Source organism: Kluyveromyces lactis (genome assembly GCF_000002515.2).
Source record: "Kluyveromyces lactis strain NRRL Y-1140 chromosome F complete sequence".
NCBI lineage: Eukaryota > Fungi > Ascomycota > Saccharomycetes > Saccharomycetales > Saccharomycetaceae > Kluyveromyces > Kluyveromyces lactis.
The window spans coordinates 1939548-1956597 of NC_006042.1; the positions used below are offsets into that span (position 1 = coordinate 1939548).

At 39.0% G+C, this 17050-nt stretch overlaps 7 protein-coding genes across 7 annotated transcripts; 2 read left to right on the top strand and 5 right to left on the bottom strand.

Annotated features, from left to right (window-relative positions):
- Nucleotides 1-141: 141 nt before the first annotated feature.
- Nucleotides 142-1797, top strand: SHS1 (septin SHS1; the record flags this gene model as incomplete). Its single annotated transcript, XM_456014.1, has 1 exon — nt 142-1797. One exon carries the CDS (start codon nt 142-144, stop codon nt 1795-1797), a length of 1656 nt encoding a protein of 551 aa, XP_456014.1.
- Nucleotides 1798-2468: 671 nt separating this feature from the next.
- Nucleotides 2469-4319, bottom strand: KLLA0_F20834g (uncharacterized protein; the record flags this gene model as incomplete). Its single annotated transcript, XM_456015.1, has 1 exon — nt 2469-4319. One exon carries the CDS (start codon nt 4317-4319, stop codon nt 2469-2471), a length of 1851 nt encoding a protein of 616 aa, XP_456015.1.
- A 2176-nt stretch (nt 4320-6495) lies between these two features.
- Nucleotides 6496-7254, bottom strand: KLLA0_F20856g (uncharacterized protein; the record flags this gene model as incomplete). Its single annotated transcript, XM_456016.1, has 1 exon — nt 6496-7254. One exon carries the CDS (start codon nt 7252-7254, stop codon nt 6496-6498), a length of 759 nt encoding a protein of 252 aa, XP_456016.1.
- Nucleotides 7255-7831: 577 nt separating this feature from the next.
- KLLA0_F20878g (uncharacterized protein) lies at nt 7832-9274 on the bottom strand (the record flags this gene model as incomplete). Its single annotated transcript, XM_456017.1, has 1 exon — nt 7832-9274. The coding sequence occupies one exon, from the start codon at nt 9272-9274 to the stop codon at nt 7832-7834; it is 1443 nt and encodes a 480-aa protein (XP_456017.1).
- Nucleotides 9275-10120: 846 nt separating this feature from the next.
- Nucleotides 10121-10933, bottom strand: KLLA0_F20900g (SUR7/PalI family protein; the record flags this gene model as incomplete). Its single annotated transcript, XM_456018.1, has 1 exon — nt 10121-10933. The coding sequence occupies one exon, from the start codon at nt 10931-10933 to the stop codon at nt 10121-10123; it is 813 nt and encodes a 270-aa protein (XP_456018.1).
- A 1306-nt stretch (nt 10934-12239) lies between these two features.
- On the bottom strand, nt 12240-14963 carry CDC13 (telomere-binding protein CDC13; the record flags this gene model as incomplete). The annotated part of the gene is made up of 1 exon (XM_456019.1): nt 12240-14963. One exon carries the CDS (start codon nt 14961-14963, stop codon nt 12240-12242), a length of 2724 nt encoding a protein of 907 aa, XP_456019.1.
- A 436-nt stretch (nt 14964-15399) lies between these two features.
- On the top strand, nt 15400-16824 carry KLLA0_F20944g (uncharacterized protein; the record flags this gene model as incomplete). The annotated part of the gene is made up of 1 exon (XM_456020.1): nt 15400-16824. The coding sequence occupies one exon, from the start codon at nt 15400-15402 to the stop codon at nt 16822-16824; it is 1425 nt and encodes a 474-aa protein (XP_456020.1).
- Between the last annotated feature and the right edge of the window lie 226 nt (nt 16825-17050).

Sequence of the window (17050 nt, forward strand, 5' to 3'; positions counted from 1 at the left end):
CAGAGCTACATTAATCAAGTGAACCATTGAACGAGACGAGTTTCAATCAATTGGATAGGAATCATTGTACTTTGGCGATTCTATTTAGAATATAATTGGAAGTGAAAAGTGAAGCCGTTTGATCTTGGAAGCAATAAAAAGATGTCCGCTAGTCCTGTATCTCAGGTATTCTCACCAAGCAACAATGGGGTCAGTGTGTTCCGTAGAAAGAAGGAGAAGAGAGGTATTACTTTCTCGATGATGTTGGTTGGTGCTTCTGGTACTGGTAAGACCACTTTCGCTAACAATTTATTGGAATCTACCATTTTCCCTCATAGATATCAACAAGATGTTCCAGCTAGCACGAATAACGAGAATGTTAAGATTATCCAACCAACTAAGGTTGTCACGTTCAATTCGATGAACGGTATTCCCAGCTACATGTCGGCATTTGATCCAGCCTCGCCGTTTTTGGAACCAGGTATCACTGTGACGTCTACTGCCCTGGAGATCACGACGAAATCTAGTGAGGATATCGATAGCGCTACCCCTGAAAAGATCAATTTCTTTCTCACCGACACCCTGGGACTGGGTGAAAACTTAAATAATGGGATCTGTTTCGATGAGATTGCTTCATATTTGGAGCAACAATTTGATTCGGTACTCGCTGAGGAGACCAGAATCAAGAGAAATCCAAGGTTCCAGGATACAAGAGTTCATGTCGCGTTATACTTTATTGAACCCACGGGACATGGGTTACGTGAATTGGATGTTGAAATTATGAAGAGACTATCCCGCTACACAAATGTTCTACCAATTGTCGCTAGAGCAGATTCGTTCACACCTGATGAATTGACTAGGTTCAAGAAGAGAATTATGGAAGACATTGATAGATTTAACGTTCCTATCTACAAATTCGAAGTTGACGAAAATGAGGATGATCTAGAAACAATTGAAGAGAACAAGGCATTAGCGAGACTTCAGCCGTTTGCTATTATCTGCGCCGACCAACGCGATAATGCTACCGGTAAATACTATCGTGAGTATCCATGGGGTAAAATTGACATCGATAATGAAAACATTTCGGACTTGAAATTGTTGAAAAGGGTTCTCTTCGGGTCCCATTTGCAAGAGTTTAAGGACACGACACAAAATCTGTTGTATGAAAACTACCGTGCTGAGAAATTGGCGTCTGTGCCAGCCTGGGACATTGAAAACAACGAAGTTATAGATACTTCTATCAATGACGAAAACAATGAGGGTAATTCTTCAGGGTTGATGAAAGGGTTGACTAGAAACAGTACAGCTCCATCCTTGTCAAATTTCGCCTCTCTAATAAATACAGGAAAGTTTAAGTCTCAACAATCACTTGCAATTCCACCTCAATCTGAAACCCCATCTACACCACGTCTAACCGGGGTAGATGAAGGAGATGAGTCTCGCGCTTCAATCTCTGCCAGTTCACAGAAATCTACTCCTGCCAATATTCAAACTTCTCCAGAAAGAACAAAGTTACGGAATATTTCCGAAAATATCCCATACATGCTTCAGCACGAGCGCATAGTAGCAAGGAAACAAAAGCTTGAAGAATTGGAGGCACAATCTGCCAAAGAGTTACAAAAGAGAATTCAAGAACTTGAAAGAAAGGCTATTGAATTGAAGATGAAGGAAAAGCTACTAAGACAAAACTCACATAGTCAATCTCAAGAATCTATCCAGACTAATACAACTAAACAAAATTCAACTTCTGGAGGTGCTTACATTAAGAAAGAGGAAACCTATAACGATTTAGCTTCGATAATCAGCAAAAAAGAATGAATTCAGTCTTGATATCTTTCTTTGGCATTTTTGTAAGTCGAAGTGTTTGGTTCCTGAAACGATTTCATATGTAATTTAAACAATATTGATTATTTTGTATATTGCAAACGGTCACGTCTAGATTGATCTGCTACCTGTTTCCAAATTTGATGAGTTTAAGATGGTGATGTAAAAATCAGAAAAATATACGTACTGTTACAGGTATATATATATATATAATATAATAATGAGTTAAGGTATTTTCGTGCCACTTATCAATAAATGGAATTTATCTGTTCAGATGACATAGTATTATGAGATAAAAAAGATTGGTGAAAAATTTATGTTCATCCAGTGCTTCAAGATAAAAAATAGCTAGTGTAACTGGAGAGAACTAAGAAAACCGAAAAATGCAAAATAATGTTCCCGATGGCAATTAAAAACATCAAGAAACAACATTCATTCAGCGACGATGAGAAAAGGCACTGGGGGAAATAATAGGAAAAGAGATTTAACCGAATTGAAAAATGGTTGCAAAATAACATTAAAGAGTTGGAAACAAGACATAATTGATCAATAAAGACTTCAAGTGCGAACATAAGTCATTTTAACAACGCAAAAAAGGGTTATGACGACGTAAATATGAAGTGTAAGAAAAAGGCAATGGGAAGATGATCTTTTTATAATATTTTTCATTTGGAGAATGCATTTTCGTAGGAGTAATTGGTAGTAGATGACTTTAGATCATTAGTGACTCCATTTGCAAGAGTGGCAATGCTACTATTGTTACTACCAGTGCTTCCATTATTATTGTTGCTTGAACTTGGATTGCCGCTGATAGTTTTACCATTTTGAGCATTATTTGAGTTGCTAGTTGGTTGGCCAGAACCACTGCTTCCACTCCTTCTGCTGTTTGGACCACGAACACCAAGTGGGTTTTTAGAGAAACTCAATCTAATTCCACCTTTGGTGTTGTGTGCGCCAACTGGTCTTGGTAATTGACTACCATATAATTCGGCTAGAGCTCTTGTAGCATGTGCGACGTCTTCAAACTCAACAAAGCACATAGGACCATGCCCACTGTTATTGTTGTTCTTGTTTCTGAATGATAACCTCTTGAATCCTTTTTGACCTCCAAATAGTTGTCGTAGTTCTTGTTCGGTGGCATCTGGAGGTAGGTTACCCACATAAAGTGTATTGCAAGGTGGATTTTGATCGGCTGGATTGGCTGGAGGAGGAACTCTTGCTAACAACGATAAGTCCACCTGAGAAATTCCAGGAGTATTCTGTAAAACACTTGCCACACTTCTGGTGATAGGTTGTGACTGAGTAGAGTTGTTAGCGTTAACATTAGTTGCAGATGAAGAATTACTAATGTTGGTTCTGCTGCCAGATTTATGAGGAGTATGCGACGTTGATGAAGTTGGTGTTACAGGTTTAGAAGACACAGAAGCTGAGGACCTACCGTTCATCTGTTGGGCGACACCGACCTGTGAAGATGGATCAGAGTTTGGCGGTAAATTTGTCGCACTTGAATTGGCCTGTTGAGGGCCAGAGAAAACGGAACTGCTTTGCTTTCTAGCAGCACCATTCTTGGATGCAGACCAATCTACAACTGCATTTTGTTGTTGTTGATTGTACGTGGTATTTACCATGTTGTTCACAGTAGAGAGTGAAGGGTTTGATCCCCAAATTGTGTCATTAATGCCATCTCCTTCCATTAACAAGAATGATTTACCAGCATCGATGTTTTGCAGTGGAGTTTGAGCAGACGTTTGTGCAGGTGGAATATGTGGATTTTCTGCGCTGAAGGGATCAGAAAATGAGAATCTAGACCGTTGTCCTAGCAGACTGGGCCTTTTCCGACTTGATGATTGGGGAGGCGATGTCAACGTTGGAGCAACGTTTGAGGATACGCTTCCGGATGATGGTATTTGAAATGAGTTTGTGTTCAGTTGTGGCTGCAACTGAGGTGAGTTTGTCTGGAAAAACAGCTGTTGATTAGTTAATTCGTCGATGACCTCCACCGCCACCTTGAATGGATATGCTGGACCGAATATTTGGGATTTGATATTAAGAATAGAGGCATATTGGCATGCCAAATGCTGAGATTCAAATTTTGCCACCACGTACGGTTGGTTATCTTCATGAGGTATCACATCAATGGATAGTACACCATGAGCCAATGAGAAAAGGGCATAAGCCTCCCTCAAGTTTATGTCGGTAGGAATATTGCGCAATATCAATAGATAACTACCAATGGATGGGGTTTGTGGTTGATTTCCAGTGTTAATGGATAATGTGTTCAGTACCGATGAGAGGTTTAGTGGTGAACCACTGTGGTCCGAGTGGTGGCGAGGTATTGTCGAACCATTTGCATGTGTTGGCGATGCGTTGCTGGGATTAACTGCTGATAACTGTTCAGAGCTAGTACTGAATCCACGATGCAGCTGATAAGTTGTATCGAAGGAAGGATGGATCATCATGGGGTTTTCGTTGATGTTATTGGAGTTTGGATTTGAGTTGATATTGCTTATTGGCATATGAATGATGGCCTCGTCGTAAGAATGATCAATGTGTGGAAATGTGCACTAAAGTAACACTAATGCCAAAAAAAGACGATAAATGAGATGAAGAGCGAAGATTCACTTTTTGTCAAACGCTCAAGAAACTCAATTAAATAGCAGAACAGAATAATCACCAAAGAAAACAATGTTTTGCTTTCGACAAAATGCTGAATAATTGTTGAACTGTGTGGTGTCTCTCTATCGACTGGAGTTCTTCTCTAAGGTTAGAATATTGGTGGATGAGTTCACTGTTTTTTTAACCAATCACAAAAGGATGGGAAGCAGAAAATAGAAGAATAAACTGCTATTCTCCAGGTACGTGAACGAGTGAAGTACGCAACTCCTATCTCACTGTTACAAAATACAATTGATAATGTTCTGAAACAGGACTGTACTCCTATGATTCACAAGAAGAATGAGACTTTTTTCCTTCTTTTCCCTCTTCTCTTTTGTTTCTTGAAAGTTTTATGTAACCCTTTTGTTCTTTAGGAAGTAATTAATTTTTTTTTATCAAAAAAAAAATTCCTTTAAAAGATATCGATCGAGATGGGTTATTTCCAAGAAAATAGTATGTTTCCAAAAACCAAAAAAAACAAAGATGAATTTTAAGAAAAGGAAACGAAATGATAAAATAGGTATAACAAAGAAAACAGAAATGAAATCTTACGCTCAATGAGTTTTTTGGACTTAGGCCTCTAGAATTGATTGATCTTGGTCAATTAATGGCCTTTCGTTTCTTCCTGTTACACTGTCGCCAAAAAATCCTTGTAAAGACAGTTTTCTGTCGGAACACGCTATTTCGTAATGCTGTTATTTTTCCTGTTTTTCTCTAATTCAGCGACTTTAGTGCCCTGTAAGTCGATGCTCTGAATTGGTGTCTCTGTCACTCTGCTCGAGTTTGCTCGTGTCGGTGATAGTAAGTATACGGAAATATAAACAACAAATAACTGATGAGCTTCAACGGTGACCGGTGTTTGCAGCTATGTTTGTGTAAGCAGCAAGTGTGAAAGTTGATTTCACTAAGTTCTTTCGTTCTTTTTTCCTTTTTTTTTCCTTTTTCTCGTTTTCCCTTTCCAACTTTTTAGACAATCATTTTTTTTTAAATTCATTTGTCTCACGATGCTGGTAATTCATTAAGTATTTTGATAACCATTAAGATAATGAAAGTGGGAAGAGATGCGGGTAAAGTAGAAAATGATCTTCGTGAGTAACACTTTAGCTCAGTCGTTTCTCCTCTGTGCTTGCCAAAATCTTTTTTGCGCGATCCCTTTGGTCGCTGCGCTTTCTACCTGTTTGACCAAAACTATATATTTTATCCAACTACGATTCTCTTGGGCGGGACTTATATTCTCTACGAATGCCAAAGCGACTGATTAATTTAGTTTAGTTACTTTTTTAATGAGATTGTCTGTATTGTGTCGCTGTTGAAGCACATGCACGTCGGTTTACTCGTGGAACGCGTAACTAGTCAGTGTGATAATTACAGACAAAAATGGGGGAAAGCACTCACCACGATGATTCACACGTGATAGTATACTTCAATACTTTAAGGTTGTCGTTTTTGACTGTTATTATTTTCAAACATTTCAATACGTGGCAAAAATATGGAGGGGAGGAAGGAGAACAAGTAGCTATACTACATCCGTAAATACATTCTTAGAAAGCTTGGCTGAACCGAAAGATATATTCAAGACAAGCGTCCCGATGATTCGATTCTTTGCGGAAATAAGACTCTTGGCCGTCTCGAATTTTGTAGTCATTGTCTTATAAGCTCTCTCAAGATGTACGAGTACGGAATCCTTTTAGTCGCATTGCACAGCCTAAGAAAGTTCGGTTGCCATATTGTGAAAAAGTCCGTTTCAAACATGAAACCGGGGGGAGGGTTCTGCAGAGTCTAATTCGTTTCTCGCCACAGTGGCCGTTGGAACCCTTGATGATTTAGGTAGGGTAATGATTCGTATTGTGTGATTACATCGCGTGATCTGCGGTATTGAATTCCCGTCCATAACGAAGTGGATTGGCGTAATAATGAGAAGCAGGACCGCAGTCAAGGATGGAATGAATTTCGGCTATAGAGAACTCCCCGTCAATAAGAAGTTAGTTGAAAGTTCAAATGAAGAGGAACAAAAGAGTTGTGTAGGCTCTTTTTATTTCATCTCAGTGTTTCTGCCAATTCTCTAATCTCTTTTAGATTCTCTCTCGGGTAGTGGTCTTTTTTTTCTGGTTTATCTAAGCAGCATTGTGGTATGTAACTCCATCTGCCATTTGTGTTACATGCTTCAATTTCCCTCGAACTAGTTAGATCCTGACAGAATTTCAAAGCTTCGGAGATTTTTGCATCAACTTTCGCACGATTATCGCATACTTCGAAGAGACCAATCTTGTCTTTCTTGCTTTCCGCTGTAGACTCCGGTATCGTTATTGGAGAGTAATTAATTTGATATCCATTGTCAACGCTACTATAAGATGTAAAACTTGACATCCTGCTTGGTCTCCGTGACATTGGAGAGACAAGACTATCTTTCCTTACGCCCTTATTAGTCAAACTGGCATGCATTACGCTACCGTTATGCTCTGTTGGTGTCTCAAACATTGCGTTTAACTGCATGTCACAAATACTGCTTCGAGGAGACTTAATTGCATCTTTGAAAACAAACGCCGAGTCTAGTGTTTCCCTTGACGAAATATCTTTGTTGAAATGTAGCTCTCGCCAAATTATGTTTTCATCTGAGGCAGATGCTTCAACTTTAGTTTCGATTGGAAGTATGGTCTTTGGTTTATCTTTTTTGGGGGAGTTTGACAACTTTTTATTTTTAGCCGCTGAAGTCGCCTTTTCCTTAAAGTTCTCCTCTTTCACCTCTATTGAAGCTTTGATTCCTGCTTTAATCTTACTTGTCCTTTTTTTTGCCATTGTAACCTTCTTCTCGCCGTTTAGAAATATAGGTATATGCTGTTCATGTCAAGAATGTGCTCCTCCCTGTTGTTTGTAGCTTCTTGACGTTGTATTTTCATTTCTTGTTCATTTTATATGAAACAATATAAAAAATTGTGATATTCCATTGTAAAGAAATGAAACATCAAATCAAAGGAACGTGTAGATAGCGTATTCTCCGTTATTCAATACGGCTTGGAACTTTTGATATGACGAATTAGAAAACTGTGATATCATATTATTATTGAGAAAGCTATACATAAAATATGTCGACAAAAAAATGACTGTACAGGATGAGTTAATTGCTAATGCTGAATACTGATAGGTTGCAGTTTTATCGCAAATTAGTAAGAACTAACTTATAGAGTCAGCATCAATCGCCGAACTGAAAACTGATGAACCTGATGTGATTACGACCAAAGAGAGTGATAATTGTTGTGGAGAAAAGCTGGAGGGAAATAATTCCTGCATTAAAAATTGTAAAAAAGTAGGTGTTTTATTAAGGCTCATTCATAAAGATAGCAACGCATTCTACGTCATTACCAGTGAGGAGATCTCAATGTAAGGTTGATTTGATAGTGTTTGAGATCTTGTTGACAACGTTTCCATTCTCGTCAGTGGTGTGAGTCTCCTTTTGTTGCACAGATCTTGGAACACCACTTTTGGTATCGTATTGATATCCTTCTTCATGTTGCGATAAACCATGCGACTTTGCTTCGGAAGTGGGACGATCTGTGTTTCCTTGTTCATCAACTGACACATTTCTTGTATGTCTATTGTTGTCTGAGGATGTGTATGCATTCTCCGTGGAGTAAGTGTTCTTATCGGGATCTACCAAGCTTTTCGAATTTCCACCGTATTCAGAGGAAAAAGTGCCTGGAATCTGGTTATCATGACTGTCACCAACATTACCGGATTTTTTCTTAAGGTCTTCTGCTGTTAGAGCAGCACCCATCGTAGGCGGGATAGAATTCTTCTCAGCAAGTGCTGGAATACCTTTCGATTTCACGGTCCCTTTAATCTCACCATTATTAGATTTGTTGGATGCTCCTCCTCTGGTATCAGAAATATGAGTATTCCCCATGTCCTGCTCCAAACCATACTCATTCTGAGGATCTGAACCAGTTTTTTGGGATTGCGAAGAAGTTTTACGCAAACCGACAGCACCCATCACAGAACTCCAAAGACCTGAGTCAGCAGTGTTTTCATCATGTGCAGCATTTCCGTCGTGCTTCACGTTAGGATCTAAGGTATGAGAAGTTCCTTCATAAGCCCTACTAGAAACGTAATTGTTGTCAACGTAAGTTCCCTGCATGTCTTGGGAAGTGTGTTTTTGAGCATTTTTATGAGAGCTATCGCCAGTGATTGGTTTTTCGTTTTTCTTCTCGAACACATTGGTGTCAAATTGGTTAGGATTAACGTACTGTGATGTGTTATGGAATTGATTTTGTTGGCCGGAAGACCCGCCGTAAGAGCCATCGTTTTGACTATCAGTAGCATCGATAGCAGAGAACTTCTGCTCTTTAGTCGTGTTACTACCAGTATTCCTTGAAATTCCAGTGTCGGTTGCTACAGCATTGGAGCTTTGCTTCAACGCATAGTCATTACCAACCAATGGTTCACTTGTCGCATCATTTATTCCCTTGGAAGGCATTGATTTTTGAGGGACAGATCTATTGTACTGCGTTTCAGAGGTAGCAGACTTTAGGGTATGCTTGGCAGTCGATTGTTGCGATTCACTTGAATGAGTGTTCGCAGGTACTGAAGCTGCCGCAACCCTAGTTCTAGCATCTTTGGCCTCCTTATCCTTGAAGTTACCGTAATCATACTTGTCTTGAACATTATCACGATGAGTTTGAGATTGTGATTGGTGTTTGGACACGTGTTCTTTCCCCAAATCAGAATCATTGACTGTGTGCTTAGTTGGAGAATTTGACTCCTCTTGTTGCTTCTTAGATTTGTCAGAGTCGGACTTTCCACCTAGACCTAAGGTAGCCATTATAGCATGTTTGTTGAAAGAACTCTTTCTTCTGTGCTTCCCGGAGTCTTCACTTTGAGGGCGAGTATCTCTGTCATAAATGTCTGTCTTCTCGGTATCTTTAGCGGCATATTTGCTAGAACCGGCTAACTCTTGGCCATTCCCCGATTTCAATGGTTCGCCAATATTTTTAGTAGTTGCATAGCTCTTGCTATCGTTGGTATGAACTGGCGTATCCGAGGAACCAACATTAACATATTCTTGTTGTTGAGCGTTTCTGCCAGGATGGTGCGAGGATAAGGGCTCATTACCTCCAAGTACCGACCCATGATGCCCATTCGAGTCGTTCAAGTTTCTGGCATGAGATGGTGCTTTGACCCCAGGTGGATGATCATCGAATGTGCCTTCATTGCCATAAGATGGATAGCTCAGACCGTAATTTTTCTTATCACTGTCACTTGGGAAACTTTCATTGTAGTTTTGGCCAATGTTGGTTCCAGGCTCTGCTTGGTTTCTAGATGTTTGCCAGTGATTATCATGAGGGTAAGCTTGGGTCCCAGAGGTAGTTGTGGTTTGTTGGTGAGAATTGTTCAAGTTCCCTTGATTAGCTGATGAAGACTGGTAATCCTTTCTGGAAGGATCGTTGGATTCCTCTTCATGACCTTCGAGATTTTTAACCTTGTTAACAATGTTGTTGTAGACGCTAATTAAAAGAAAATTGGAAATAATTATTAATATGTGTTAGTATTGGTTTCAGATGGGTATCAAACGGGAGAAAAAATGTTGTTTTCTAGTGAATGGCGTTTTTTTATTGAGATTCGAGTCGTTATGTTTAATTAATTTTGATTTGACTACTTTTGACTACAATTAAACAGCAACGGTGTCTTTCTTCTTGTAGCGAAGTTTCCACCATTTGATATTTTGACGGTTGTTGTCATTGACACCGCTTTCATATGTGTGCTTGTCGACGTTGTAACTATCATCATGAGAGCTAGTACCCTCATACGGTTGATAAGTGTTTGCTCCTTTGACTTTCTGAACACCAATTGTGACACTCAAAATTATTGACCAGAACGAACTTAATAATAATAAGAACACTGAGGTCCATAAAAATGCGAACATCTTGGTGTTCATCGATGCTGAACGACCGGCATCACGGAAAGTGTTACGACCTTTCACGTAACAAGCTGTGTACAAACAGGCTGCCAATGTGATGAAAAATAAAGCCAGCCAAATAGAAACAGTAGACAATACCGCACCGACACCAACCTTGAAAAAGGATAGCAACACAGGAATCAATGCGAGTACCACGAAGAATAAACCAATCAACAACATTGCCCAACCAACACGACTTAAATAATAGTAGGTATTACGATTATCTCTAAATGATGCTGGAAGATCAGGACTGTTTCCAAAATTGTCTCTAGGGGAAAATGGTAAGTCCGCTTGTTTGCCTGAACAACTTCCGATTTCACCATTCTCATAAGCACACCAATGGTAATTGAACCATCTTGTAGTATCTGGAGCACCAGGTAACCCACTGGTGTCAGCCTCAAACCAATAGAATTTGTCCAATACACCAGTAGTCCTAGCACCAGACAATATAACAAAAAACGTCAACAAACCAGAACCCAATAAGAAAAGCAACGATAACGAAGAAACGAACCCTTTGAACTTCATGATATTATTAAAAATTAGTATTATATGGTTATTATTTTAGCTTTGATTATGGAGAAGAAGAACAAACTGAGAGAAACAAAATCACACCAAAACAATTAACAGAATTAAAAAATCCTTTCATCCAAAATTAGCTCAAAAGGTAAAAGGTTACAACTCAACTTGGACGGTCAACTCTTTAATCTTGATGTCTTTTTATAACAAAGTCAACCCCTTAAATTAATATCGGTAGATTTAAATTGTATACCTTATTCTTTAACGGAAGCAAAAACAAGACGCCGAAAAGAGCAAACATAAATGCCTACTGCCACACACCCTTTAGAAACCCTTTTTGCCCTACTTTGAGCGGTCATTCAGAGCAATAAAGTTTCTTCTGCAGGATGTTTCTCTTCAAATGCTTACCTCCCCTAATTATTTAGGTACTGAGTTTCTTCTCTGTTTTCTTTTCGACTGTCGGCATTTTCCTTTTTCCAAAGTTTGCTCCGGAGAATAAGTGTCAAATGGCTTATATAATCCATGTCGAGAAAGGCAGTGATAGCAAACACTCAGTAGAGATATCCTGCACGAGACAGTGAGTGGCAACTGGAGGCATTTGGATGAGAGACTTGTCGAGAATTAGAAACCGCAGTCAATATTCACAGTTCAATAGTGTGCCCATTCGTTACAGGAAACAAAATGGACACTTGAAGCCTTTTTTTTGATTATTCTGTCAGTTGTTCTCCGTTGGATAATAATTGCCTTGCTCAAAACGCCATTTCTATTTCTCAGACCTCTTGCATTTGGACGTTGAATACTCTGAATTGTATGATTATCTCCGAAGGATAACAAAACGTATCCTTGCTTAGCGATTTATGATTATATAATCACTAATGTTCCTTCGGCTAGAAATCATGTATATTTATGGCATTCGAATCCAACTCTGTGGTTTCCCGATCTTAGAGGTGTTATAACGTATTCCCTCAGCTTCGAGAAGACACTAAATGGCCATGCATATGTTACGATTTTCTTGTTGCACGTTTCCTTAGAGAATTTCGTTGGCCAAAGCTTGAATTACATCACTTATGATTAATAGAGAGTTATTTGGTCAAACGCACTCAGAAGTGATATTAAAAAATGAAGTATCCTTCTTATCTGATTATCAGCATTATGTGTGAGTTGGTTACTTTCTAAATTATTACGCATAATTATACGAGTATTCTATTTTATATTAAAAAATTATACAAATGCTACCTCCGCTAGCGACGCCAGTATAATGACGGTGACAAGCTTTCTTCATGTAATGAAATCAACTTCAAAATACGCCTAGTTCTTAATCAATATCGGAGAGGTTTTCGTATTTGAGTGTGTCGTTATCATACTCCAATCTGCTGTGAATCAGTAAGCTCTCCAATGTTGCATAAATAGGACACCATATTTTGATGTATAAATACTCATTGACGCGCAGAACTCTAGGTATCAATGTGAAGTCCACAATAGAACCGATGCAGGCGGTCAGTTCTTCCCTCTTATAACTATAATTTGGATTCCCGAAGAAAAGTGTCAAGTTCTGTCTCCCCCAGATTTGCACCTTAAGAAGTTCTTCGAAAGGGTTTTCAATTGTACATTGAGTACCGACCATGCCACTACGAGTAAGGTATATAGTCACATTGTTACCATTGTCGAAAATACTTAAAATTTTAGCAGTAACTTTGATGTCTTTGTGATCCATTTGCACGTTATTCTTAATATCAATAATGTCAACAGTTTTAGGATTTCGGGTACCAAATAGCTCAATGGGACGAGTAGCAGCGTCTTCTTCTATTTTGTCAACACCTTCCCTCTTCAATTGGTTCTCAAGCTTGGCAATTGAATCGTCTTTTGGGTCTTCTGAGGAACCGGCAGAGTCATAGAAAGCTTGTTCCTGTAGCAGTTGCGGATTCTCAGACATTCTATTCTTGGATATTGGCAAGAAGCGACTCATGGTTAACGTGTACAGTTGTATGACCTCTGATGGCATCCGTTTAAATATTTTATTTCTTAGAGGCTTCAATAACTTGTATTCCTCAGTGGTAACTGGCGTGGTAGGAGTAATGGGATCGGCGTCAAGTATAACAGTGTTTAGCTTACCTTGAAATAATTGACATTTAACAGTGAATTTGAATATGATACTTCGATGGGTAATATTACTGTTGCCTTTATCTGCACATTCCATTAAACCCATCTTGATTATTGATTGGAGTTTTTCGTTTAATGATTCCACCCGATTTAGATATATCAATGCATGAACGTGCTCATTCTCTGGTATTCTTTCCTGGAAACTACCCAAAAAGGAATCGTACCCATAGTTGACTTTGGGGTTAGCCGTAAAATCTGTAAAAGACAGAACTAGCGTTTTACCTCCTGTATATTTCACGGTGACCGCAAGTCCAATAACTGTGTAGTACCTCGAACTCGCTGAAGGAACAATGTTGGAGACACGTACTAGTGGAAACTTGTTCTCTGTGAAGGTGACTTCCTTTGGAGTAGGAAGAGCAGATCTGAGGACCACGTCCTTGAGAGCCCATTTACTTGATTTTGCTGCTCCAATAGTAAATTCCTTCTTGTAAATGGTTATGTCGTATCGATTATTGTCTATCAGTTCCTTCAATTCAAGCAGCGAGTTCTTTATTGAGTGTGGGTAGGAACGAACCCCGATCTTACTGAAAAATTTAGCAACGTTGGTGATGGCTATCTCGTAACAATTGTACTCCGGTACAAAAACTGCTGAAAGGAGAGGTAGTTCATATGTATAAACATAAATTAGAAGAAAATCATCTTCTATAAGCGAAGATTCAGGATCAAGATATTGATTCGGTATAAATCCGAGAATTTTACCATCAGAGATATGATAGAGCCTATCAGTTATTGCTTTGGAGATCGAGTCAGGTTTTAAATCAAACGGATCAGACCCTTCTTCTTGTATTGTTCGTGGTTGCTCAAACTGAGACTGAGATGAGATAATAGGATCATATGGTAATTGATATGAAGAAATATCCAGGTCCTGCCTGGTTACTTGCCGATGATGGGTCAAGGCGCCCAGATCTGTAAGTTTAATTTTTTTTACAGTCCCACTTGAAATAAAATCAGAAGTTGACATACCTTTGTTGCTCCCTATTGGCCTCTTTTGTTCTTTTGCGCTTTGTATTATGGAATCATTGCAAGGATTCTGTTCTAAAGAACTGAATTGAGGCGTATCACTTTCGATGGCAGTTTTAGTGGATTCTTTCGCGACTTGATCTGCTTCTCCATCAGGATTGGAACTAATTGATTGAAGAGGTAATGTATCTATATTATGCTGTTGGGTTTGGGAATCAAATTCATTGAAACTGTCGTTATTCACCTCTCTTTGTAAACCCAACTGGAACAACGGATTCACGATAGCTGTATTTTCTTTCGGAAGTAACCTGGTGGGGGGTGCTTCTTGTAGAACCAAAGAATCGAGGTACGACTGCATTTCAGTACAGTAACTAGTCAGGCTCTTGAATTGAAAATCAGCGTTTCGTTTTTCTCTTTTCAATAGGTTTCTAAACAGCTTTTCGATCGAAGGCTTGAGTAGCTTATATTCATCTGCAGTGGATTGGTCAAAGTAGGATTTTAAATCCAAAAGTTTCAGTTCATGAATCTGTAGAGATGCTTTATCATAAGCAGTGATAAACAACCCTTTCACGCTTATCATTCCCATGTAGCGCTTCTCTAATTCTTCTAACACGAAATCAGATGAATAGTCCAAACCGGCTATTTGCATGCCCAACTTCTCGAATAACGAAGAAAGAACCATTCGGAGTAATACATCGCATTCAAAGCTTTTATTTTTTATCTTCCCACAGTAAGTGTTCAATCCAGCTTTACCATTGGTGAAGTTATCGAAATGGAACAGGCATTTATCGTTTTTAGTATATGCTACTTTACTGAGAATTGATATAAAGTGCACGGGCTTCGATACAATTGATCCATGCTGATAGTATTTGTTCAAGCATTCAGGACCAGGAATATACTCATATGGGTACTTTTCCATGGTGCTCGCACTCCATTACCTTTTCCTTTCTTTAACTGAAGTTGTTTCTAACGTTTTTCTTCAACCTTCAATGCACCGTTTAATTCATTGGATGCGCTCATAAAAATCATATCTCAACATGGAATTAATATAGAGATGGTTCCCAGATAAAACAGCGCCAACGGCTGCGAGCAACCACAAGAGAGCCAAAGCACCGAATTGAAATGGCAATAGGTGAAAGGAAAAGTATGATAATTGAATGTTTATCGAAAATTTAACAATACATTATTTACTAACATTTAGCCAAATGATATAATCAACTGTAGGGAATTTTAGATCAAGAAAGAAAGGGTTCGCAGAGCCTAAAGTTCTAGTGACGCAGGACGAGTGGTACAACGAAGCAGTAAAGATCGAAGATGGCGCAGAACGTTGGTTTCTTTCCGATATAAAGAAGACTATGAAGGGATATCTGGAGGCAATGCGAGCTTATGATAGAGCCTTGATTTCTGAGAAACCTAATAACGATGACACATACAATATCCATTATAACCAAACTAGACTGTTGCTTAAAATCTATACTGATTATGTGAACGTCGATGGTTATATCAACCTGCTTCAATATGTTAATTTAGATGGAATTGATTCCGTAGAAACCTTACTGGTGACCATTGACGCTATTATCAAAAGGTTTGAAACTGTTGTAGAGAGTTTCCCAGAGGAAGTTGGATGGGATTTGCTATTCAACCTATTAATATCGTATTCTACCTATGTGGAATCTCAGACTAATATCCCAGGCGAGACTCTAATCAACATTGTAACAGGGTTCATTTCGCATTTCCATCACATCATGAGATTAGAGAATGAGCTATTGGAGAGTGTAGATATGGCAAATTTGAACGAACAGGAAGAGGAGGACGATGTTAGTTCTTATCGACCAGATAATTTAGCTGAACAATCTCAAGTAGATCTTCGCACCGGTACTGGCATCAAGACCAGAGGTGCTGAGAACGAGGATTACGGGTTGGCCCTATCTACTGAAACTTTTGACAAGGAAACTGTCGTTGACACTGTTACTCTAGGCTACAAATTTGTATATGAGATAATGGCAAATCAGCTTGAATCCGAGAATACTGCTCCCGGTAAGATAATCAATGTTGCACAGAAGAACTACTTGGAAGAATTGTTGGTAAAGTTCATCAACCAATTGGATGATATGGTAGTAACTCTAAAAATAGGCCAATCTGACGTCCAGGAATTAGTGATAGCGAAAAGGTCAATTGAAAGTCTGAAACTTTTGTATCAAGGAGATCTTCACATGTTTCTAGATACCTTGGGAACGACTGATGAAGATTCGATGATGAGCAATGTTGAGCTTTTAGATATGGCAATAAATACTTTCTCCACTGAGAACAGTTGGCAAATTCGAACGTATCTATCAAGGACATTGGGTAAATTACAAACGATACTTGCCGAAAGACAATCCAACATTATTAGTGGTAAAACCAAGAACAAAGACAACGAGTTAAGCCCAATCGTTTTCAGTTTATGCGATGTCATGATCAACAGAGCGGATAATGAGCTTTCCAGGTGTCTACTAAAGCAAACGGAATTGAACCAGCTGCAGGGACAATCGCACCCGGAAGAGGATATTGTTAAGACCATCGAATTATTACAACAGAATGCAAAGACCCTGTTAGTGAATGCGAAATCCATCGCCCATAGGTCTTGCGGCTTCAGTGAATACATCACTGACAAGTTGAAAAGAAACTACATCTATGGACAAGCTTCCATAAGGTTAGACATCATAGAGTCTCCACGGACTAGAAAAATACCAGAGGACTTAGATGATCAACCTTCATATCGAGCTCTCTGTATTCCTTAGGGCAGAACTTAATTCCCAACACTGTCGTGGTATATAGACGGCAAGTAGCGAATACACTTGTAGCCAACACTTGATATATAGCATCAATTATATCATATACGCCTATAAACCTTGGAGAAAGGGTCCACAGTTTCGTATATATCCGCCACACTATCACCCGACAAACATTCTTGCATCTGGGACCCCTGGGCCCTCTGCCGTTGAGTTGCGTACTGTCTTGTATCTT